This window comes from Glandiceps talaboti, chromosome 14, assembly GCF_964340395.1.
Source record: "Glandiceps talaboti chromosome 14, keGlaTala1.1, whole genome shotgun sequence".
NCBI classification, from domain to species: Eukaryota; Metazoa; Hemichordata; class Enteropneusta; family Spengelidae; genus Glandiceps; species Glandiceps talaboti.
The window spans coordinates 8,262,684-8,289,982 of record NC_135562.1 but is presented as its reverse complement, the minus strand read 5'-3'; the positions used below and the strand labels follow the sequence as shown (position 1 = coordinate 8,289,982).

Genomic DNA, 27,299 nt, shown 5'->3' with positions numbered 1-27,299 from the left:
GATTTCCTTGCAAGTTAATATTTATAGAAAATATCATCTGTACTGATACAAAATAAAGTCTATCATAATGAATAATTTTGAAGAAAGTGAAAACAATAACAGCATATATAACTAAAAGATAACACATTTACTTTTTTATTTTTCATGTTGGACAAAAGGTTAATGATGCAAATTAATATTTATAAAAAAATATCAACTCCACCGATACAAAATAAATTCGTTCCTGTAAAACAGGCTGCGGTTTGCAACAATGAAAACTTTTTGAACAAAGTGAAAACAATACAGCAAATATAGCCCAAAATTTACTCTTTTTATTTTTCACATCTGGACAAAATATTAACAATTTCAACACAACTTATCATTTGCACTGATATAAACAAACACATGTATAAATGCAATGGAATGTTTTTGAACGGCGCGAAAGCAATATAGCGTACATAACCTACAGACAACAACACATGCATTGTAAACGTTTCACACTGGATGAAATATTTTACGATTTCAACAATAGTAAATATGCATTTCTATATTAAAATGTCATCTGTACTACTAGAAAAATAAATTTTTATCTCAATACTATATTTTTGAAATACCAAAATATTTACAAATTCTATGTATTTTATATGAAGACTACTATATATACTGTGAGGTATGTAAGGGTACCGAAAACGTTGAACTGAGAGTCTCAGTTTGCAAAAAGTAGCCATCTCAAACCAGTCTCAGAAGGTAAAAAATCACCATCTGAGACCAGTATATTCCAAAAGAGAAGATTAACAACTTGTGGCGTTGAGACATGACTATAACAAGATCAGAGGTCAGTAATTTTTTCATTTCAAAGATCAACTACTGTATACAGGGTAGGGTATCGAATCAAATGATATAAAGGTTGGGTTGGACCATAGACATTGTCTATATCATGGTTGGACTGTTATTTACAGATACAACTACCACATACAATCACCCAGTGTAGGTAATTTAATACAGATCCAATGTACTGTATACAGGGTATCAATTCAAATGATAAAGGTTGGGTTGGACCATAGACATTGTCTGTGGTTGGATAGTTACTAGTAATTACTGATCCAACTATCACATACAATCACCCAGTGTAGGTAATTTAATACAGATCCAATGTACTGTATACAGGGTATCGATTCAAATGATAATGGTTGGGTTGGACCATAGACATTGTCTGTGGTTGGATAGTTACTAGTAATTACTGATCCAACTACCACATACAATCACCCAGTGTAGGTAATTTAATACAGATCCAATGTACTGTATACACCTTGATTCAAATGATAAAGGTTGGGTTGGACCATAGACATTGTCTGTGGTTGGATAGTTACTAGTAATTACTGATACAACTACCACATACAATCACCCAGTGTAGGTAATTTAATACAGATCCAATGTACTGTGTATACAGGGTATCGATTCAAATGATAATGGTTGGGTTGGACCATAGATATTGTCTACATGGTTGGACTGTTATTTACTGATACAACTACCACATACAATCACCCAGTGTAGGTAATTTAATACAGATCCAATGTACTGTATACAGGGTATCGATTCAAATGATAATGGTTGGGTTGGACCATAGACATTGTCTGTGGTTGGATAGTTACTAGTAATTACTGATACAACTACCACATACAATCACCCAGTGTAGGTAATTTAATACAGATCCAATGTACTGTATACACCTTGATTCAAATGATAAAGGTTGGGTTGGACCATAGACATTGTCTGTGGTTGGATAGTTACTAGTAATTACTGATACAACTACCACATACAATCACCCAGTGTAGGTAATTTAATACAGATCCAATGTACTGTATACACCTTGATTCAAATGATAATGGTTGGGTTGGACCATAGACATTGTCTGTGGTTGGATAGTTACTAGTAATTACTGATACAACTACCACATACAATCACCCAGTGTAGGTAATTTAATACAGATCCAATGTACTGTATACACCTTGATTCAAATGATAAAGGTTGGGTTGGACCATAAGACATTGTCTGTGGTAGGACAGTTTAATTACTGATACAACAACAACCACATACAATCACTCAGTGTTACTTTCTATATTGCATCTAGTCACTGAATTAAACCCTTTGTTAAACTATCTGTCTTTTTCCTTCAAATTTAACAATTCCTTTCTGTCTAAGATGGTCCCAAGACATTGTACTTTTAAACCATATTACATCCACGTTCAAACTTAATAACAATTCCTTTGTATGTCTAAGATGGACCCAGTCTATTGTACTTCAGACAAGACATTTCAACTACTCCCTGTCTGTATTGTACTTTGCTGAATCTTAATTCGAGTGAATTTGTGGGAGCACAGTAGACTGACTGTACATTGGGTATACAGTTTTATTCAAGCTAGGGAGTACAGTTTGAGGATAGGAATGGGATTAGACTCCTTAACACACATCAAATAATGCCACTTTAACCACAGTTAGAACATACAACACACTAAACCTAGATATTTTCACTACAAGATAATTTTGCGATTATACAGTCTTCAGAAAGCTCACATCTAGTTTCATTTTTCACTAATAACCAGACTGGTACATTGCATTTACGCTAAAGACATTTTAGTCACTACTTATTTTTGCATTTTGTTATCCAGCAAAATAAGCAAATACAAGCCTTTAGTGAAAATTTCCATCTTTACAATAGTTTCAATTTTAGTTTGGTTGTTACTCATTCCCCCCTCCCTCCATCGTTCATCAAATTAGTCAAACACACTCTATCATAGTAACAGCTGACTTACAAAGTTCCGCTCTTGTCCTTGACAAAATCATTATTTCTAGCGCTGAAGAAATGTCTATTCACATTATATTTTAACACAATATACACTGGCAGGCCAAAATTATACAGGTGTATACTCAAGTTCAAGGTCAGAATGATTGATTGGAGGTGTGAAGGCTTTGTGTAAACTGATACAAAGGCATTGACACTTGACACCATTGTTCTTACAAAATGTTACACCCACTTGTCCAAACCAAAACAAAAAAAAGACCTTTTATTTAGTAAGCTACACAACATAATTCAATCAATCCTTATACTAAACACCAGTAAAGAAGTACTGGCAGGTTTTGACAAGTTTCTTTCCCATCGTTGAGTTCTTATTGAAATGTGCAACGATGATGGTATCTATTCATGTGATATATTGACACTAAGTTTTATTGTGTAATAAAGGGGTACAATTAATTTAGTTTGTATGCATGTAGTCTGTAAATTTCAAGGTGTGTAGTAATTCACTGTAGTCAAACATTACCTCTGACATTTCCAAGGCAGACATTCTAAGAGTCCATACAAGTGGCCAAACAATTGTAACAGGAGTTTTTTCTTTTTTTTTAAATAGAATGTTTCATGTTATTCACGATACAAGAGAAACCATACAAAAGGCAGTCTGTAGGTTTGTATACATGAGATGAAGTTTATATTTCAGATTTAAACACGTCTTAAAACTTTGTAAAATATTGAATTGATATCTTAAATATTAGCAAGACGAAGATGTATGCAAGAAATACAATCACAGCGTCTAACGTTGGAGCAGTATAAATTTTATTTACTGTATTTCTCATCTGCTATGCTGTCATTTGCATCTAATAATATGGTTAATATAGAGTAAGTTCTCAAATAGCACTTTCCCACACTGTTCAACTTAAAGACACTAACAATTATTACCCCTGGCATGGACCTATAGCAGCACAAGTCTTTTTATACTTCCTCAATTCCCTAGGAGCGTACTATCCTTGCTGTCTGTAAATGCTCAGGATTAACTCATTCACATATCAACCTCTATCCTACCAAGTCCCCATTTACATTCACACTGAGCCAAAATCATGGTTCAAATCTTGCCGAAGAACCTAAGCCATTTAGAAAGAAATGGCAGCTGTGAGGTTAGTAGCAACTTGCAGATTGAGAGCCGATCACTCTAACTAATTGACCATCATGACACCATAAAATTAGTGTATATTACAGCTAAAACAGGGAGTATTTGTCTGATGACTGTATGTACATACATTGCGTACATTTAATGATCAACATCGACCATTTGGCAAGTTGAGGTTGTTTTTACTGTCTAGATAAGAGCACCTTTACTACTGAACACAGCAGAATTGTGATTGAAGAGAGGGTTTTTCTTTTAATTCCGCTTCCTAACCCCAATAACAGTCTTGTTATGTTCAGCAGTAAAAGTGTTGTTATCTACATGTATCAAGTAAACCAACAATCTAAAATGATCAACTTTGAACATAACTATATGTTATATATAGTCTTTCTGGTGAACACTGCCTATTTTAGCTGTATCTATGTCTAGTACAGACACTTTCCCTTAGTGAAAAGTATAGAAGTTAATTAGAGAATGGACAATGTATATTCGTTAATCATATACTTCTTTCCTCTAGTTCTTTCCCAAGTATTTATAAATTTTTAATAACCCCTTGCCGTCAAGTGTGTTAGGTTACTACACTACTAAAATCCAGGTCACCTCCACTGTACATAACAGAGATAATGTAAACCCGGTCTGCCTTTATATTGCATATTTATGGCAAATAGTTGTTTAGCAACAGACATAAATAAATGGGCTTTGAACTTTATACAAAGTTGTTTTCTTTTGTGTTTTTTTTAGGTGCAAGGAATCTCACTACTCAGACATTTGTCTTCAAGCTTGTTGTTTATGATGGTGTTAATTGAAAGTTGTTGAGATTTTGATAGTGATCTTATTAACTAAGAATGTAGCTTTGTCAGGGGTTTATAAAACCACACTACATAATGTCTGCTATGTCAAACCTTGTGTTAAGTCCAAATGAAAAGAAAACAGATCAATAATTCGTCTTCAGTTGGTTGGAAAAAAAACTATACATACAAATGGCTGTGGTGGCACATCTCACCTATGTGCTGGGTTTGAATAGTAGTGGATTGTACATTTCATGGTGATGGCTCACCTATATGCTAGGTTTGAATGAAATCAAACAGTTGATTTCTGAGATATGCATGGGATGATGTTGGTTATGTTGTTACATTTATTTAGGCTTGTTTTGTCTTTATTACATTTGAAATGACATTTTCATCATAAAATGATTGAAAGACATGTTTACCGCTTTAGTTGTGAGTGCTTTTGTAGAACAAAGACTAAACACCATCAATCACAGAGAAGGAGTTTACTGGTAAACCTAGGGTATTGTCAAGCATATGTGCAAACTATACCTTTAAGTAGTGTATGCAAACCCCCTGCTGATACAGAATACATGGCATTGTATGGGGAGACGTGCAATGCATCTAGGAATGGGCAACAGGTCTATCGTACATTTCATTGAAATGGGTATGTGTTAGTAACTTTTAAGGTTTGTCATTTGTACATGTGCTTTACTGCTCAATGATGATGGATAGTCCAGACCGGCTATCTGGGTTGAAAATGTCATTCAGGTGAGCCAGTATAGTACATTACTAGCTGCTGACAGCCCAGAGATTTGGCTATCTGGCTTTACATTTACAATGTCACTCAGCTGAGCCAGTTATGTCAAGTGAGAGAGTCAAGTCTCTGGGTTATACTGTCAAGCCAGTATGTCGTCAGATAGCCAAGTATCTGGGCTATACTGTCAATCCAGTATGTCAAGTCAGATAGCCAAGTCTCTGGACTATACTGTCAATCCAGTATGTCAAGTCAAATAGCCAAGTCTCTGGGTTATACTGTCAATCCAGTATGTCAAGTCAAATAGCCAAGTCTCTGGGCTATACTGTCAAGCCAGTATGTCAAGTCAGATAGCCAAGTCTCTGGGCTATACTGTCAATCCAGTATGTCAAGTCAAATAGCCAAGTCTCTGGGCTATACTGTCAAGCCAGTATGTCAAGTCAGATAGCCAAGTCTCTGGGCTATACTGTCAAGCCAGTATGTCAAGTCAGATATCCAAGTCTCTGGACTATACTGTCAAGCCAGTATGTCAAGTCAGATAGCCAAGTCTCTGGACTATACTGTCAAGCCAGTATGTCAAGTCAGATAGCCAAGTCTCTGGGCTATACTGTCAAGCCAGTATGTCAAGTCAGATAGCCAAGTCTCTGGGCTATACTGTCAAGCCAGTATGTCAAGTCAGATAGCCAAGTCTCTGGGCTATACTGTCAAGCCAGTATGTCAAGTCAGATAGCCAAGTCTCTGTGCTGTGTTGATCAAGTCAGGCTGAGAGCTCAATATGGTACTTTATAACATTACTATTAAATTGACCGGCTTGTAACTTTAAACTTTAATTATAATGTATGATATAATTTTACAACTCATGTGACAACCCAAGGTAATGGATTTGTTTGGTCCTTGAAAGCAATAGTTTATTTTAGAAATTCTAACCTGATATTGGAACAAATTACTTAATAAAACACAGAGAGACCTTTCACTTCAGTACATACAAAGTTTAACTTTTACAAACTATTATAGTGAAAGCAATTAAAGAGATATTGATTCATGAATAAACCATTTAAATGGACACCCATCAAAGGACAAATTCATCATCAACAATAATAAACTTCAATTGTCCCGACAAGATACAGCGATAAATTTGACAGGAGTGACTGTAACGACTACACAAACCTTTATATGTAAATTTCATTGTTGTCAAGTTACTGTCAATATTTAGAATGGCTACCAAGCATGGGAAATTAACAATAGTTAATGGATTTAAATGAACCCTGGCTTGGACGCTTGGGTAAATCGGAGGTCAAGTTTGGACAAGTTCCCACGCTGGCCTTTAAATTTTGACAAGTTTAAATGGCATTGTACTGGATATACTTGTAATCTTGGTGATTTGTTTTGGTCTGTGTCGAAACAGTCCATACAACAATTATATAATTCTTTAACTGCTGTTATCACAATTTTTGTATATGGTATTACTAACAACTACCTGTTGTCTTTTCTAAGGAGGTAATTTTTTTTTAACGAGGTCCAGCTTCAAGTCTTTTGACAATGTCATTTTAATGTATTGACCAGTGAATTGCCCATACCTATAGAAAAAGACTTTGAGTGAGTCATCATGCCAGATTAACCCTTATGGGTGAAATAGCCATTGTACACTAACGGTGATGCAATGTGTATTATTTTTTTTTCAAGGTGATACAGCTGACTCACAAACACTTTCATGTTATTATTTTTGGACTGACAAATGCTACACTATCACTGGACCAGACTTAGACAGTGATTCTTAATATCAACCACTGAATTTACATATCCGTATCACTACCTGTGTGATTATGATATAACCCTTATCACATGATCATTACATTGTGTGATGTCATATGTATCACTACCTGTGCTATCATTTTATAAGACATATCACATGAACCATTGGTTGCCTTATGTCATGATACAATTCTGCTGTGACAAGGGGGTAAATCCAAAACCTGTAGGCACCAGCACTTTCAACTAAAAATTGAAATTTAATATTTTGAAATATGTTCTGCCAAATAAAAGTCATATGCTTCTGATTACCTAGATATCGAGTATTTTTCCTGGCAACCTTATTTTTTTTTATTTTTATGATTTGAATTTGAAATACTGTGAAAATGATGTGAAAAATAGATCCTGCAAAAATCTCAGAAAAAAGAGTTGTCATGGCATCTCTCCTCCCAAAAAAGAATAACCAACCATTCCAAAAATCAACAGTGTACAAAGTACTGTATGCAATCAGAACCATAATGTATTCATTTTTATTCGTTTTATTTGGCACCATATTTCACTGATAGCAAATATGTTATACTTACTTCAAATTGAGCTGTTAATTCTGTACATCTTCCAACTAACATATACTGAGGGATCTTGACCTTGCTTTCCTGCATTCAGTCAACCATTTTATAATCCTGGCATTCCTCATCACCACTGACTGGGATGTATCTGGCAGTCTGTCTGGAATTCCCATCCGGAATGGTCCCTTGGTACTTTGGTCACTTCTCCAGCTGAGCTCTCCCCAATGACTGTCTCCAGACACTGAACTCCGGTCTCTAGGTCCATGCATCATGTGGAAGATTTCTTCCACTCTTTCCCAAGTAGGGTTAGCAAATGTTGAGTAGTCCATTCCCATTTCATTGAAGAATCGATCCGGATCAGACCCAAAACTACTTTTGGAAAATCTATGACTGATATCAGATTTGGATCTCTGTAGCCGACGTCGGAATGATGATCCAGTACTGTGTTGTGAATTGTTGCCGTCAACCTCGTCATAATAACGTTGGTTTGTTAAATCTACACGGTTCATTGACGCATAGGTAATCGGTGCAACAACTCTGTCCAACAAATTGACCTCAGACTGATAGTACTTGTGGTAATGTCTGACAGGACTTATATGAGTTTCGTACTGTGGTTGTACGATTCGTTCAACTTTCATTTCCACAGCCCCAGTATGTACGTTGTCCCCTTGATAAATGCCAGTACTGTTGTTACCATGGTTATCATCAATTGACTTCTCCGACTGATATGTACTAGACCACTTCAAACTATCCCCTTTGCTATCAAATCCCGCATCACTAATCGGTGTCGCTTTACCATCAACTTCCCTTTTATATTCAAATTCAGTTAAGAGTAACGATAAAAGCTGCGATTCTAGCGGTGACTTACGATCATTACGAGGACTTTTCTGTAAGTCCATTCTCCGTGTTGGACTAACGTTCATCATACCTAGTTTAGCGCCACGTCTCTGTGCAATCGGACTTTTACTAGGCAGATCAGACCCTTGTATTACTTTCTCAGTATACACAGCCTTTCCCTCACTACCTTCAGGAAGATGTTCTCTTCTAAGTGCATTCAAACTTCTTGCATCACTATTTTGTCTTGGTCTAAACTCAGGATAATCTTGTCTGTCTATGTTTGGACTTACTCTGTTGCCATTGTCGTCTTCATGACACCAGTTTCTCCTGGCTATTTTCGGACTTCTGGTCAAACTATCTCGTCTGAGATTACTGAAAGGGTGTTTGCTTGCTCTGGGACTCTTAGGAAATGTATCATACTTGTACTTAGTACCCACAGTTTGACTTTGATCCTGCCGACTTGACTTTGGGTCATTTTCAAGACCAAAATGCTGTGATTCATGATTCTCAAGTTCTGGACTTTGAGAAAAGTTCATATTTTCAATTTCATTTTGAAAGTGTTCTTGTAAGGGTTGTCTTTTGTTTTTCTTTTCAATGTCTTGAGTGAGAGCTTCCTGATCGGAATATGAGCATGGTTTGGGTCTTGTTTTGTGTTGGTTACTCTCATTATAATCTTTGTGATCGGTATGTTGAATCAATGCCTCCCCACCTGATACAGTGTGATGCCTTCTGTCACATCTCCGAGCACAAGGACTTTTTGGTCGGAGTGAGTTTTGGTTGGAATCGTAACCATCACTTATTTGTCTAGCTGAGTTATGATAGGCCTGTCTGTTGTCTTTCGTCATGTGTTCAGTTGCATTGGGAATGTCGTCATCACCCAGTTTGTTAAACAAATTGACCATTTTGCTGACGTGGTATGAGTTGGAAACTGGTGCACTCTTAGACTTAACATGGTGAATTTTAAGTCCATTGTGTGTGCGCAGTATCTGTGAAGGTCGATTTCCATTCAGTGGGTCACTGATAGGAAAGTTTGTTTGTGTTTCTTGTGTACTTGTCTGTAATAATGAACTAGATCGTAAGTGGTTTGGTCCAGAGTTGGGATACACTCCGCTATCAAAACTACCATCTCTAGAATGGATCCCCTGACGGTGACGTTTGCTTTGAAATAAATAGTTCGGTTTTCTGGGTACAGGAGGTTTGACCTCAATATCATGATTCCGTGTTACGTTATGAGTCCTGGTGGCTTGATTTATTGCTTCACTGTTCAAACCCTGTTGTGGGAACGGTCTGAATACAATCGTTTCATATTCATTTTTCTCGCTAGGTAATTCTTTTTTACAACTGTCATGGTATTCAATATGTCCACTGTATTGGTTCTCAGCTGATGTTGTCTTAACATACCTATGTCTACTCTCCGCTAATAGCTCCGTTGCTGTCTTCCGACATTTCTGTTCTCTGTTCTCAGCCTGTAGTTTAAAATATTCCGGTCCCTTGTTGAGAATCTTCAGTGGAAATTTACTATAAGTAAACGGTAACGCCGTCAAAGCCATTTTAGTTTTAGTACTGTCATCTCTGAGTTGGACATTCCATGGAAGTTCTCACTGGTTTTAACTGTCCTCCCCTTGTAACCTCACTGCATGGCGGTTAAGCAACGTCTGACTTATTTACCTGTTTTGAATAGAGCAACAGAAAAAGAAATCGACCACTTAATACTTTCATTCATTCTATTGGTTCTTATTCATGTTATTGTTCACTCTAAAGGCATTCGTTTCCTATAGGTATGCATAATTAACTAGCTAAACACTTTTTTCAAATAAGCTAAGGTAGGGAGTCTGAATTCTAAACATCTCATTTGCATAACAATAGTACAAACAGCTGTAACCCACACAATGTCAGTGCTAACAACTTGTATGGCTTCCTCTTGATGTTTGACGACAAACAAATTACAAAGTCTGGTCTATTTTCACTTAAAAGGTCTCATATCTCACACATACCTGTAAAGGATAGTTTGAATTTTCATTTAGCTTTCTCAGTAGTTTCCAAAGAGAACAGTGATGAGAAATTGAGACAATACTTGATCTCATTGTTCTCAATAAATGATTAATTTGGGCTTGGTCAATAATTCTAGTACCTGTGGGTGGCTTTTGTTGTAATTACAAATTCAACTTTTTAATCTATTTTTTCATTTGTCTATACTGTGTCACTCTTTACATGGGTCTTTCTGGGAATAACTACCCACCCACTGCTATACAATGCATACCTGCTAGCATCACTACTTTTTCTGTCAGTCAAAAAACAAACTTACAAAACCGATGCATTTACATAAACTTGATGCTGGGTTTAAGTTTGTGTTTGGAACAAAACTTTAATGTAACACATTACATGTTAGACTCTGATGTTATAGGTTTAATTATAGTTGTTGGTAATTATTTACTTGTACACTTTCAAAAGTGAAACTTATTAAACCAAATGCATTATGAATGGAACATACTGCAAACCTAGATATTTTCGCCACTAGAAAATTTAGCAAATTTGTCTTCAGCTAGATCTCAAAGACTAGTTTTTACTAATTAACCCGACTGGGACATTATGTTCATGTACAAGAAGCCATGTTTATGTACAAGAAGCCATTTTAGTCACTATTTATTTTTGCATTCTTGTGTTCTAGCAAAATAAGCAAAAATAAACGTCTCTAGCGAAATTTCCAGGTTTACAGTATTTTGATGCTGGATTCAAATGCATTTGTTCGGGCAGATTTTGCTATGGCTTATAGAATCAAATCTTTTGGGCAGTGCACAGCTGTCATCTCTATCGCTGTTTTACAAAGAAATTAAAGACAAAAAAAGATAGAATATTTCAAGATGATCTTTTCAATGTCACTGACAAAGAAGATTAAAAAGGTAATGATACTGATGCCAGCTGGCTACTTGAAGTCAAATCAAAGACTCTCATTTCTCACTCTCTTCTTTCATAAAAAGGAATAAATCATTGAATGAAGACAAGTTAATTGCATGTAATTGTGACATGGCTTTTTGTTAAACTTCAAGTTTTTTATTTGTTTTTCTGTTGATCTACTACTGTTGTGTTAGTGACATTGATTCACCACCCATTGCTACTGAGTGGCAGAGTACATGTACTTTCATGCTTAGCCAACAGACCTGTTAGACCCTCCAATTCTGTTAATTTAGAAGTGACCACAGGTCAATTAGCACCACAGGTCTGTCAAGGACTTGCCTGAAAGTCTAGCAAAAGGCAGACCATGGTCAGGCATTCCATTGGGTTGTGCACCAGAGATACTGTCATGCTTGGTATTCCTTTGACAACATTCTGAGTGCAGATCTGAGGTCTTACTAAAAGTACATACTCAGAGACTGACTTGGTTTACCATCTCAGGAAGCTATTGGTTAATTCGTAAAGCCTCTTGAGATGGTAAATAGATAAGTTTCTGGGCTAGTACTTGCTAGGATTGGAAGTAACAGGTTTATTGATGCAAATCAAATTGATATACAAAAGATTACTTGTGTTAAATTCTAAGACAGAAAGAATGAGAAGTCAATTTGGTGTGTGTTTTGGGAAGTGTTGTGGCATGGCGGTTAGTTAGTTAATTCTACCTCCATGGTCATCCTTCTAAAATGTTTTCTTGTTTTTTTCAACAATCTATTTTGATTTCTATACCTGTACATCAGGCAGCTGGTTATTTTACTAATGTTTACCATAACATTCTATTGTCTATTGTTTTCAAAATGAGGAATGGATGAACAACATTAATTACACAACATTAAGAAATGGTTTTATTCTAGTTCATAGGGGATTCTAATGAGTTTCCTGACTTTTACATCAAGTTTAGTTTTTAAGTAATTACTAATTCATTTAATAGTGACTTTATCTCATTTGCATCAATAATTGACTGATAGTCCATGAGTTGCCACATGTTTTTAACAATGATGGTATTGTCATGCCAACAGTTGCTATGGTTTTGTGTCTCACAATACCTAAACTTGTTAATTTAAGTACATTGTATTTTGTTTCAGCAATTTTGTTAGCCTAGATCTTAACTTATTTCATTTCAGTAGCACAAGCTAACTATAGTATGTGTAGAATATTTGTGGTTTAGATATTGTATTGTTGTTGATGGCAGTAATTAGGTAAAATATACCTGAGTTCCCTAGTCACTTAATACTAGGGTTACTTGCCAGTATTCCTGTTAAGGGCAATAAGTTGACAAAATCTACTTGAGTACCCAGTCATTTTACCGGGGTCCCCTACCAGTGTTTCTGTTCAGGACAGTAAGGTGGTCAAATCTACTTGAGTACCCAGTCATTTTACCGGGGTTCCCTACCAGTGTTTCTGTTCAGGACAGTCAGTTGGTCAGATCTACCTGAGTTTCCCACATTTTTTTACTGGGATTCCCTACAAGTGTTTCTCTGTTCAGGACAGTAAGGTGGTCAAATCTATCCAAGTTCCCCCTGTCATCATTTTCATGTGGTACCCGTGTTCCAGAATTACAGTGTAATTTGTATGTCACTTATACCATATTTTCACCTTTTTGTTACCAGAGTTCCCAAACCTTGGCAAAAACACTGAAATACATGCAAACTGAATTGAATTTACTCTGTAAAAATTTATACTGGTACATATGAAAGTACAAGGTATAAAAAATCTTCGAGAATAACACATAAAAGTATTTTTTTTTAGAAACATTGACTTCCAATGTGGTCCATACTAGATATGAATGACTATAAAATCATGCACATTGTATAAATTGCTGAAAAAAAACACTATTAAATATAAAGCACAATTGTCTAGTTATTTTCAGAATCACATGTTTGTTGCTGGGTGAAGTCTAACACATTAAATGAAATGAAACCATATTGCTGGTTTTATTCATCACATTTTTAAGTGAAATTCTAGCTTTATGGTCAAAAACTATATCCAACAACAATTTGTTAATTTTGAGGGTATTTATAAAATTGTTTTGGTCATGAAATGGTTTTTAAAAATTATGCATTTTGGCACAAAACTTTTAGTAAATATTGTCGATCCATTTAACATTTTCTTAGCATGTCTGTCAACTACAATGATTTGTTTCTCTTATGTAGGCCAAGAACTGTGTTGAAGTCCACAGACATGCTTAGATTCTAGGCTAATTCAACACAAAATGACAGTGCCTAGTAAGTAGTTAGAATTCTAGTTAACATACTCACATCTGTGAACAGGGTTCGTACACTTAAAGCAAAACAAAATTCCAGGACTTTCCAGGGGTTTTTCATCAGTTTTCCAGGGGTATTCATATTGATTTTGACCATTTTCCAGGGGTGTTGACACTTAAGTATATTTTTTGAATGACATCTAATTGTCTGATGTAGACGAAAAAAATAACAACAGTTCCCATAATATGTTACAAAACATTTTAAAGACAATCGACACTATGCAAGATGTTGGTTTCAAAACCACGTTTGCATGCTAAGATTAACGGAGAAACCTCTCTCCTACCCCCTATTAAAGTAGCCGTTTCGTCAAGCAGATGCATTGATCGTGTAAGATTGAGTCTCAGCATTCATCAGTCTAATTCAGACATATCCAGAAAATTAAATTAAAAACTAAAGTTTGTCCTCGTTATTGTATGATTTGATGTTACTAGATTTATAAGTCACCTAAAATAATTTTTTTCTTCAAAAATTTTAATAAAAACGTCATTTACGTAACGAAATTTCGAGCTATGAATAACTGAATACATTCATTGCTTGCGTCTCGATGTTTATGTACCGATGCCACGAGTTGCGGAACATCGCGATTTCAACTCAACTTGACCATTGACGAATGTTACTGTACCGACAACATAAAACAGTAGTTTATTCTTTTAGAACATGTAACACAAATACCTATTTATCGACGACATAAAAGTCACAACCGTACTTCCACAACCCGGAAATTCAACTGCACTTCCCTAGGCCCTAGCCATGCCTGAGCTTGTAGTATGTCGACTCATGCGCCGAACTTGTAACAATTTCTAATCGTGGTTGATGATGCTTTGATACTCGCTACAATGTTACGATAATCTTGTTAACAGACCCCGACCGGGACTGTTACAGTGTTACAATATCATGTCCCTGAAATGACGACTGGGAGATGTATGGAGTAGCAATATATACAAGATCGAAACAAACACTGCGGCGCCCATTCAACTAATCATATGCACGGTCTGTGGGGCGAAGTGTCTCGTGGAACGATCGTTTGACTGTCTGGGTTCAATCGGCGTGAATTTTGATTCACCACCGTGGCGAAAGACTTTGAAAATATTTTCGCCATTTCACATTTACGATATTCAGAATCATACGAATGGGTGGCTCGAGCACAGACATGACGATCATCAATATTAATCGATCGATTGATCATGATCATTTTCCAGGGTTTTCCAGGGGTAGGGCGCATTTTTCCAGGGTTTTCCAGGGCTTTCCAGGGAGGGTTTGAAATTCCAGGGTTTTCCAGGGTTTTCCAGGACCGTGCGAACCCTGTGTGAAATAAAATGTCTAATAAATGATTGTGATACACAATGATAAACCTAATGTATGTGTACAGATACCTGTGACACCATGCATATATATTGAATTTGAAGTCATTTTAGAAGTCAGTAATATGCTAATTATAGTGACAATTTAAACAAAATTTTGTTTATCAAGTTTTTTGAAGATGACAAGTAGCTCCTAATAGATGAGATATGGAAGTTTCTATACAACTACATTCTAGTGAGAGCCTCGGATGTATAACTATGTATGCAGATATAAGAAACATATATAAGGAATACAATGGAGTGGCTAGTGAACTGAAAATGATCTGTAGCTATACATGAAATCTGTACGTTATAGCACAATTAATCTACAGACAGTGAAACCTAGATATATTTAACTTACTTTATCCAAAAGTGAAACATACATCACCTCTTAAACCTATCCTATGTTATAGTAAAATATCATCAGAACAGGTACATTGATAATTACAAACAAATTATGTAAGATCGGAGATGAATTTAAGAGCCAGTCACCCTTGAAAAAATAAGAAAAGTTGAAAAAAAGCAATGACATTAAAACATACCTTTTCTACCTGTTACCTGTTGGCTTTACCATAGTAGAGTATTCAGGTAGTCAAGATTTTCAAATCAAATCGTTGAATACTATTGGTCCGTTGAAGGATAACAACCTCAATTGTATACAAAATATAAAGAGGGCATTGCACTCCAAACTATCATGAATGATGACATCATACCTAATTTGCATATCAATGTGGGACAATTTTCTCTTCAAAATTGTGTAATTTGCTGATATTTGATTGTTAATCTGACAATCATCTTTCTAATTCTGGTCAATTTAGAGTGGAGTAGTGAACAGAAAACTAGAATACGTTATTATTTCACACACACTGTATTCCGTAAACTGTGTGACTCACTCAATGTACACATGACAAAACTTGTAACAAGTTAAGACAGAGGTCAAAAGGGGGCTAGGGGTGTATTGATGTGCGGATGTTCCAATTTTCTGAGTAAACAGCATATTTTTATCAAAGCTAGCTCTCCTTACTGACTTTCTAATCCAATACAAATCAAACATAAATTTCAGGCACTGTTTATTCTTTACTTTGGTCAAAATGTTTTCACTTTGTTTTGATATTAAGAATATTGTTGTATATTAACTTAAGATAACTTTATACACTGCAGTAATGCTTTTTTAAAGGTTTCATTACTGGAAAGGTGAAATGTTAGCAAACTTGGAAATCAATATCATAAAATTCTTGATATATACTTGGTAAGAACTTAGTTAAGTTAGCTCCCTACTTGAGGCCATTCTTTACAAAAAACAAATGTACAATATTTGGACACATCTTAATGATTAAAGTTATCACATTTTTAGTTTGATAACATGTAATCTAGAAATATTTTGCTTCAAAATGACATTATTTTTGTAATGTTCACAGCTTGCATTGCACAACTATGTGGAGATATACAATGACTCACTGTTCGACTAACAGAATTGTTTTCAATGAAAAACCAGGACACTTTAGAATTCAATGTCCTTTAGTATGTAAGGCATAGGTCTGTGATGTACGCAGTTATAAACCTGTCTTTTCAACAGCCAATCAAAATCCAGTATAGGTTTGAATGAACCAATGGAATTTATTTCTTCAAATTGAAATACTGTACAAACTTCCACCTTAGTTGACTCTCAAGATCTCTCTTTCAAGTCAGAGATGATTTCAAACCATGTTTGTATCTAGTCTAAAAAGATTGCAATAATACACAGTTTTTCATCCTTGGAAAATTTGTAATTTTTAATTCATTCGTAGCCAACCCACATATATTTTCTGTTAATATCAAAATAAAAGCTTGCATTTGCAGTGAGTTATGTGTTCACAGAAATTAGCATACAGCAGCTTATGGGTTTAAGGAAACTTTATTTATTGAGGACTGTCATATTCTTCTCTCTGTTCACTCAGTATGCCACTCATGTCATGTGTCTAGATTGAAGTCTTAACTCAGTTATAGACAAAATGTTCACTCTGAATCCCTAATGTACAGAGATTACTTCTACTATATCATATTTCTTATATATCATTCTTTGTACAATGTCTTGAATTATTTAAGTTATTGACTGTGGTAAATGATATTAAAAGATTAGGAATTGTCATTCTGAGAGAATACACACATACATTCACAACTTTATTTATGTGCTTCGTGTTCAAAACACTTAGATTCTACCTACTTTAGCTGTCCTTAACAACAACCCAGACACTATTTATTGTAAGACTACTGCGTGTCTAGCATGTTTGATTGGAATTTTTTTTAAAGCAGGTATCATGATCTATCAGTATTATTATTCTACCTGAATATACACATACAATACCACAGAAAGACAGAGACATGCACACACACATGTACATACATACATACATACATACATACATACATACATATATACATACACAAACACACACATACACATACATACATACATACACACACAGACATATATACATACATACACATACATACATACATACATACATACATACATCAGTACAGTACATACATACATACATACATACATACATACATACATACATACATACATACATACATACACACTTACGTACACACACATACATACATACATACATACATACGTATATACACATACATAGACATACATACACATACCTCGTCTCTATGTGCTATGTGTAGATTCTACAGTACTGTTACTATCTTAGATACTATCTATTCAACACTATACTCCAGTGTATAGCATAGCATGTATCTTGACAAATGATTTTAAAGCAGATATTAGTATCTATTGTTCTACATGAATACACATACCAGCTGAGCTACAGTGAGTGCCTACAGGCAAATACTACATTCACAGTACTAGTGGGCTATTATTACTGTATTATGATATTCTGACCTTTTGAATTCATTGTTTAAAGAAACATCACATCCTTTCATCAATTTTGTTTTGTTTCACTTGTTTTGTATGAAATAATGTAATTATAACAACAGACTAATAAAGGTACATGTACAATACATGTATCAAAATCAAATGTATGCATAATGAGAATTGCTTTTGTTGGGTTTTAGAAATTCAAGACTTTGTCTTTGTTTACCAAAATTGTTGAAATACAACAAGAGAGGTATTAACTTTTATAGATATTACATTAAAAGTAGAATTAATTAGTGGACTTTCATATCATTTTATATGAAGTGCTTGTAAGACCGTCAGCTGAATCAGCTGTCAGTTGCCTGATGATTACATGATCGTGAGAAACTTTGAGTTGCAATTCCTTATTCCTTACTCATCCTATATTTGCATATTTGTTTTTTTAATATGTATATTATTAAATATCTAATATTTTATGTACTTTTATCACTAATATTACTTTGAATCATTAGTCAGTCAGAAAATAAAATCAACTGTTACAATTTGACTGTCTGATTCCATAATTTTGTTTTAACCGATTTGAAAATGTACAACTATTATCCAGTTTTCTCTGTATTACTAGAAACTGAGTACACGTACACAAGAGATAAATATCTGTATTTGTAATAAATGACTACTAAAATTGTTATCTTTGACATGTACCAGAAATAAACAGTTGATAAATGTACCTAGTATTAATTCCAAGGATATAATAATATAATGTTAATGTACCTTGATTGTAATGCTAGTTTCATACACCTATAAATCTTAAACAAGGACAATGTTTATTATTCAGTTTTTTGTTTTAGGACACAGAGTGACATTGACATACATTTATCATTTCCAAGGTCATTATTTAAATAACAAAGTGGAATAAAATACATCCTGGTAGTTCAAACTCATCAATTCATATCAATTATACCATGCACAAGCCAAATTGAACACTTAAAATATCATAATGGAATATATATACTCTGGTCGTTCTATGTCACAACAACGTGTGTCTGTCACAACAACGCATGTCTATGTCACTGGTTTTGGTGTGTTCGAAATACAAGTCAAAATGTTCAAAACTGCAATTACTTCCCCAATTTTTCTTTGATATTACTGGAACTGGTATAATTATGTTATTCCCCAATATTTTTCTTCATTCAGCTGGAAAATACTCATGACCTAAGGACTGTCACTACTCGTCTAGCGAATCGTAAGTGACAAAGGCCCCTTAGGTCACCCGTATTTTCCTTGGCTGAACAACAAAGAAAAATATTGGGGAATAATATCTAATTATTCACTTTTTCATTTTAGGTGACAGAGTGACAGTGACATACATTTATAATTTCCAAGGTCATTATTTAAATAACAGAGTGGAATAAAAGAAATCCTGGTAGTTCAAACTCATCACTCAACATCTCAAGTACCTGTCACTATTTTCAATGTAAGTATGAATATTTCATGGCAGGTCAGATAATTTCATTTTTGACAGCTGAAATATTTGATAAGGTTAATATCATGAAAATGCTAATTGTTTTTCATCAAAAATTAATTATTATATTTAAAAATTAAAAGATTATTGGTAAAAACTGCTGTGATATTAATTACAATGACGAACCAAATTTGGAGACACGGACTTGAGATTGGTCAAATCACCATATTACAAATTATACAATACATTACAATACATACAATAGCCATTTAATATCATGCTGCCTTTGTTACAATTACCATTTCTAGTTCATTATTATGTGAAATTGAAAGATATTTCTCTGTATAAAATGATTAAATTACTGAAAGTGATTACGATGGAAATTTATTGGGATCTTTCATCATTCTTAATTGGAAACACAGTTAATTCTCATCAAGACAGTTTACAATATAGATGGTAAAGTGTTTTTCTTTGTTAGGATAAATTGGTTATCTTTTAATACAGATCAAGATAATCATTTACTTCAAATAGTCAATGTTTTTTGTTTTCTCCTCTCGGTTACATAGTTTGCAAATCTTGGTAAAAACTCAATATTGTCTATAAAAATGACCTTTAAATCAATTAACATCTCGTAAAAAGAGACCATAAAACTGATTACACAACTAAATGCACAATGTACTCTCTCTCTCTCTCTCTCTCTCTCTCTCTCTCTCTCTCTCTCTCTCTCTCTCTCTCTCTCTCTCTCTCTCTCTCTCTCTCTCTCTCTCTCTCTCTCTCTCTCTCTCTCTCTCTCTCTCTCTCTCTCTCTCTCTCTCTCTCTCTCATTCTTCTCTCTCTCTCTCTCTCTCATTCTTCTCTCTCTCTCTCTCTCTCTCTCATTCTCATCTCTCTCTCTCTCTCTCTCTCATTCTTCTCTCTCTCTCTCTCTCTCTCTCTCTCATTCTCATCTCTCATAACATCTTACCAAATTTCAGTCAATAAAACTAACAATATGTCAGAATCACAAACGCAATATATGTCACATTTTATTTAAATATTTCTCATGACCTGACAATCCCTATTTCTTTGAGTCACTAAAAAAAAAAAAAAAATGATGCCCTCTATGGCTGGACAACAAGTCACATCATGTTTCCCACTGACTCATAAAATAAAGGCTTTTTTTTTCAAGGTTTCCATCTAAATGGTTAAACTTTATAATGCTAACCAGATTTCCCACACTCAGTGTTATACAAAGGGTGTGAGATCTTGGCAAAACTACAGGATCGTCAGTGAAATTATCTTAAATGTGAACTGACGATACATAAAGATGACGATAAAATGACAAACAGAATAAGTCTACTGGGTGCAATGTGTAATCAAATTGTCTACTGAGTGCAATTGGTAATTAAATTGGTTTTTATTAATTTTGGTTTGCTGCCAAACTGGATTACTGAAACGTGAAGTCCTACACATATTTTGTGTTTATAAGACAACCAGTACAAACTTTACGCGTAATTCTTCATCATTCTGTGAATTTAATTTTGATGTTGAAATCCAAGCTCAGAACCTTTGCTGGGATGTCAAGATCAGCCAATCAAAGTTCTTTATCAGCTATTGCCACCCAAATCACAAATCAACTAAAATGGTCTACATTTGTATTTTAATTTCATATAAATTTCATGAAATTTCTTGAAGCCAAAGATCTTGATTTTGGAAAAACAGAAATACGTTTCAGTTGACATAAATGCTCATATAACCATGATGAAAAGTGGATGCTAACAAAAACAGCACAAATTTTTAAATTCTGTATGTGGTGTTATCAGTTAACAGCAAACACACATATAAGGATAGTCTCACAATTATATATTATTAAATATATGAGGTGTGGTTGTATCTCCATGACAACATATCAGGTTGAGCCAAAAATTTGAATTCATTAAACTTAAAAATTTCCCATTTTTAAACTTATCTTTACATTGATGTGCTATGAAAGGGAACAATACTTAATTTCATTCTAGCATTACCTAATTCATGTTACTATGGTTACATTCACAACAGATACAAAGAAGTCATGTGATGTTTTACACAAACAAGTATATAATCACCTACTTGATGTAAGAAGTCACAATGTACTGAGGAAGTTATTATATCAATTGTATTGTATTGTTAAATGTAAAACTTTACTATGGGATAATAACGTCATTTGACACCTACATGTATGTATGTTGAATAACAAATGTGCCCTCTGGAACCACTGTGTGCTATATCTGTTAAAAAGCTGTCATATTTGTATTTATTTTTGAAAGAACATACAGCTTTTTATTTCAAGTGTGTGTGTGTGTGTGTGTGTGTGTGTGTGTGTGTGTGTGTGTGTTGTGTGTGTGTTTGTGTATGTGTTGTGTGTTGTGTGTTGTGAGAAAGAGGGAAGGAAAGAAGGAGACAGAGCACATAGAGAAATGAAATTTCTTGATATTCTGTCTAATTTTCCATTGAAATTTTTAAAAAAAATATGTAACACTCATACTAGACGGATTTACACCTGTACAAAGTATAAAAGGAGTAACGTCTAAAAAGTAAATATATTTCTATCTGTATGTAGGACCAAGTATGTGTTGAAAAAAAGAAATATTTCCTACTATCCAGTGTGACTGTCAATTTTACATTTGAAAAAAAAACCCACCTACAACGTTCATACTAACTTGAAGTATGCTTGTAATTCTTATGTTTGATAAGGTCAATCTCAACAACTCAATATCTGTATGGAAGTACCCGTACAACACACATACACACAGACGTTGCATGATATCCCACCTGACAGTACATTTTGCAATATCTCTTTTGAAGAAACTGTTAAATTGATTTATACTTAATATAAATACTAACCTGACCTTAGCATGGATAAAGTAAGTTTGATGACAACCTCCAGATATCAATATATATATGTAACACCTGGATGTAACACAACGCCAGTATAACACACATACACACACAGATGTAGTTGCCCCTTCTCACTGCTTCACCATACCACATGTTGTGGCAATGTCTTTTAAAGTTTAAAAGACCAGTGAAAAGTGAGTATACTTTAATAATGACTTGTCATACTTGTACAAACATGTCATCTCACACCAAGTATGATGACCCTACTAAAAAAGAATAACAATAGATGTCTTATCTCCATCACCACATACAATGCAAGTGACACACCCCCTCTATACATCCAAAAACAGTGACCTGTGATGTTTCCCATGCTCCAACCACATTCACACACATACCTAGAGTGTATAGTTTATTGGTTTATAGCCTCCAAACATATAGGCATGGTTCAATCAACATGAACTCTACATATAGTTACTGCTATCTTTTTGGCTAAGGCCTAACAAAAAAATTTGCATGGTTTCGACGTTCAATTTTAGAATAGGTGGGGCAGGTAATTTTTTTTTTCATATTTGAGTGTCTTGTTTAGCTAGTTATGTTTTCCGTTGTTTTCCATACTGTCTCTGTGTTAGTGGTTTCTTCCTATCAGATGTACAGCCATTGCAGATTGGAAGAACAGTTTTATATAGTCTTTATAAGTTGATGTTAGTTTCCGTATATTTCTCGCGAGACTTAACATAATTTTCGTGATTTCATTATTTTTTCTCGAATATGTAAAAAAGTTTAGGTCGGTGTGAAAAACTAGGTGGGTTGGGTAACTGAAACCAAACAATTTCTTTTTAGGTCTGATGCTAAACGTTTTGGGACACTGAAAAATGAAAATTATATGTTCAAACCTACAAAATTGACTATCTTTTTTGCCAAGCTTTTTTTTCCGTATTTGCGAAAACTACCAGCATAAAAAACATAGCACCCTTAAAATACTGCTAAATTATGGAAAATATTGTAGACTTTTCTGGATCACTTAACACACATACCATGTACTCACAACTAAATGCCTCACAGGCATGGCAGACAAAATGAAAATTCAAAGAATCTGGACTTCTTTCTGCTATTCCTGTAATTTTTTAAAAGTATTTTGTGAATAATATCCCAGATAATTTCTTCTTTTAGGAGGTATAATCATATTATTCCCCCAATATTTTTCTTCATTCAGCTAGAAAATACTCGTGACATAAGGGTTTGTCACAGCTTGTCTAGTGACTCGTAGTGACAAGGCCCCCTAGGACACTCATATTTTCCTTGGCAGAACAAAGAAAAATGTTGGGAAATAATATGTTTTCATTATTGCACAGCAGTTCAAATACTACTACTGTGCATGTACACTATTAAGTACGGGTAATCAGTGGTACATATCTGTAATAATATTACTAACCATCACTCTCTTCCTCATGAGAAGAAAAATATCCAGCATCTGAGCTCCACAGCTCAACTGACAACACAAATCCCCTCAGCCTCTAATATATGCTATTTTAGCAAAAAACACAATTAACAATGGAAATAAAGATACCCTGTTTTATTTATTTTTTTGGCCTTAAAATTCTAATAATATTTCTGGTGTCAATCCATCAACCTGGTGTCACATTCCTCAAATATTTCATCACTTATTTTTACGTGAATAGAATAAAAATAGAAATAGTTGGACCAGACATAAATTTTGATTTTTTTATGTTTCTCAATTGCAAACATGAATGTTACCAAAAAAAGGGTTTTGTGCTGTTTTTCTCGACTTTTCTCACTTTCTCAAGCATCACTTTCATTTAATATCAAAGTTAGTATTCCAAATTAAGTGTATCTATATTGGTTTATTTTTTCCGTTTTTTTTTTTTGTACTTTATCATAAATTTTCATTTATTTAGTTATTTTTGAATTTTAATTTTCATCTATTGCAATCATGAATATCTTGGAATAGTTTTGCTTAATTTTTTGATATTTTTAAAAAATGTTTTGATATTTTTTCATTTATTTACATTTATTTTCAAATTTTGATTTTTTGTTTCCAAATTGTAAATATCAAAATACCGCAAAAGTGTATCGTGTTCCATTTCTAGATTTTTTTCTCCATTTATCTCCAAATTCTCTATTATTGCAAACATGGATATTACAATGAAAAAATATCTCACTTGTTATATAAAAAATTATCTAAATTTCTAAGATTTAATTTTTATATTGTTCTATTGGTTAGTTTGTAAACGTGATTATCGCAAAATAGTGTATCTTCCCAAATTTTCCAAATTTGTTTCTCATGTCAAAATATTCTCTCATATGGCCATACAGACTGTGTGGCAATACCATATTTTAAATTCTGGTTTGGAATGTAGTGGTTACTTTAACTGGCATTTATTTGTGTTGAAAATAAGTACCACTGGAATGATAATTTCTCTTTTCCAAACGGTACCTAATCTGGAAAATGTCTTTCCAGCTGATTACTTTACATTTCATTTCTACACCTGCAGACAAAATTGGCTGTTTTTATTTTTTTTTCAATTTCCCTCATGGCTGATTTTATGATCTTTAATCATATTCAAACAGTATTATGGTTTCATTTTTACGACCAATTTTACAACTTCAACCCTATTGTTGTGACATGCATCATAAAATTGCACTGTTGGTGTTGTCATCATAAATATTTGGTCAAATATAACTACAGTGCAGAGTAAACCTTTGCAGAGTCATTGAACAAGAATTACCCCCCCCCCCCCACCACACACACACACACACACACACAGACAGACAGACAGACAGACACACTGCCTGGCATTTCTGAGCCATAAAGGTTTTATCATATACCCCATGTAGTGGCATGGAAACATCATTTAAATAATGTAATCACATAAACTGGCAGGGAAATATCATTTTATTCACTAAAACATAAAAAATGAAGAAAAAATGAACAACGCCAAATCACTAGGTGAATGGATGTCGATATTTGGGCAAAGTGTGCCGGGGCATGATACAAAAAATTATTGCCCAGGTTTGATGCACATGCTCTTCGCTGAATAACTTTGAAAGCGATACTGACTACTGTATATGATAATCTTGTGTAACAGCTTGATAGATAGACGGATATAGTTTATACTAATTTACATCATTGATTACAACTGATTTTAATCTCAATATTTTTAGAACATGATTTCATAATTTTTCATCAACTGAACACAGAACGTCTTAAAAAACCAATCTGTTATTACAACATGCATTTCAAGTAATTGAACAAGATATTAACTCACACAAGCCAAATTGAAAGTATTCAAACAAAATATATGGCATTTATACCCCGGTTGTTCTATGTCATGACAATATACATATATTATAGCTATAAATCATTGGTTCAGTAGTGTTCAAATTTGAATTAAAATATTAAAAATAATTATTTGTCCCGATTTCTCATAAATTTTGCTTTTGGAAGAATAATTACATTATTCCACAATATCTTTCTTCATTCACTGAACAGGAATGTAATCTAATTATCCTCAGTTCACTGAACTGTCTGTCTATATCACCTTATCAACATAACATCACATGGACTCAGGATGGACGTCTACATAATGGATAATTCACAGACAAGGCTAATAGTATATGTATTAACTATTATCCAAAAATAAACCAAATAAGTTACAGGGCTCAAATTTAACTTCTACAATTGGTAGTCAGATTTAGAAAAGTGAAAGGTTTCAGCTACAATTTTCTACTGATTTCCCAAGAAACCTTACAAATTTGGTAGTCTAGATACAATGTTTAGTAGTCTATGTGTCCTGGACTACTGCTAATTTGGTAGTCTAGATACAATATTTAGTAGTCTATGTGTCTGGGACTACTGCTAATTTGGTAGTCCAGATACAATGTTTAATAGTCTGTGTCCTGGACTACAGCTAATTTCTTGCCTTAAGAAATACCTTATGCAATATAACAAAATAAACTATGTCAACATTATTTGAATTTAATGTGTTATATGTTATTAATTATGTTCTCAATGGAGTCTATCAACCCCCTTCCCTAGATTAAATCTCCAACTGAATTAATAACACAGATTTAATAAGAGAGACCTTGAATACACTATTTTATTTAGCTATTGTGATATCACTACCTGCTGTTTTCCTTTTGTTGCATAGGTTGATCAAAATAAGATTACGAATACAGAACATATTTTCTCCTTTTTATTTCAAGTGATGCCAATACAGAACATATTTTCTCCCTTTTATTTCAAGTGATACAAATATAGAACATATTTTCTCTTTTATTTCAAAAGAATGAAAATAATTACATGAACAATATCTAACTAACATGAAAATAAACAAATATTTCATGTATTATAAATATTATCCCCTATATTTTGTCAAATATGTAAACTTTGTATGTTAAACATATCAAAACAAAGTGGTTGAAAATTGGCACCATGGAATAACAAGAAATTTTATGACTAATATCAGCTAAAATATTGAAATTTCATTAGTACAAAAATAATTCTACATAAAATCAAACTGTTTGGTATTAGCCATATTAATGTAGTACAAACTGTTCAATTTCCAACACAAACAGTTTTAGAAAGCTGTGTCTAAAACCTTTGTTCCTGTCACTAAACGACTTGATCAGCAGACTACAGTAATTACTATGCACAAAAAACAAATATACGTTTGGACTTATTGTAATGTGTATTTTAATAAAAATATTGAATATTAACAATAACTGTGTTTCAGATTTTAGCATGGGGACATTATGAATAACATATTTTCAATTTAAATATTTGAACATGAAACTTTGTAAGACATATTGTTATGCTCAATATTTATTTTGATCACCATCCTGATACTAGTAAATATTAAACAAGTATTTTAAGAACATTGTTTGCATTTAATGTTATATTTGGCAGCAAATTTCCACCAAAACTACAATATATATAGACTACACG

The 27,299-nt window shown here is 33.9% G+C and overlaps 1 protein-coding gene across 3 annotated transcripts in view; it reads right to left on the bottom strand.

Moving 5' to 3' along the window:
- LOC144445501 (uncharacterized) overlaps nucleotides 1-27,299 on the bottom strand; it is a 61,837-nt gene that overhangs the window by 10,900 nt on the left and 23,638 nt on the right. For 2 of the 3 annotated variants that reach the window (XM_078135084.1, XM_078135086.1), the window contains one exon: nucleotides 7,775-10,261. In XM_078135084.1, coding sequence (XP_077991210.1) covers nucleotides 7,810-10,143 — 2,334 coding nt within the window. In that variant the 5' untranslated portion in view covers nucleotides 10,144-10,261 and the 3' untranslated portion in view covers nucleotides 7,775-7,809. Of the gene's footprint in view, nucleotides 1-7,774; nucleotides 10,262-13,797; nucleotides 13,843-27,299 lie in introns of those variants that run through there. The other variant, XM_078135085.1, reaches the window with a different exon arrangement.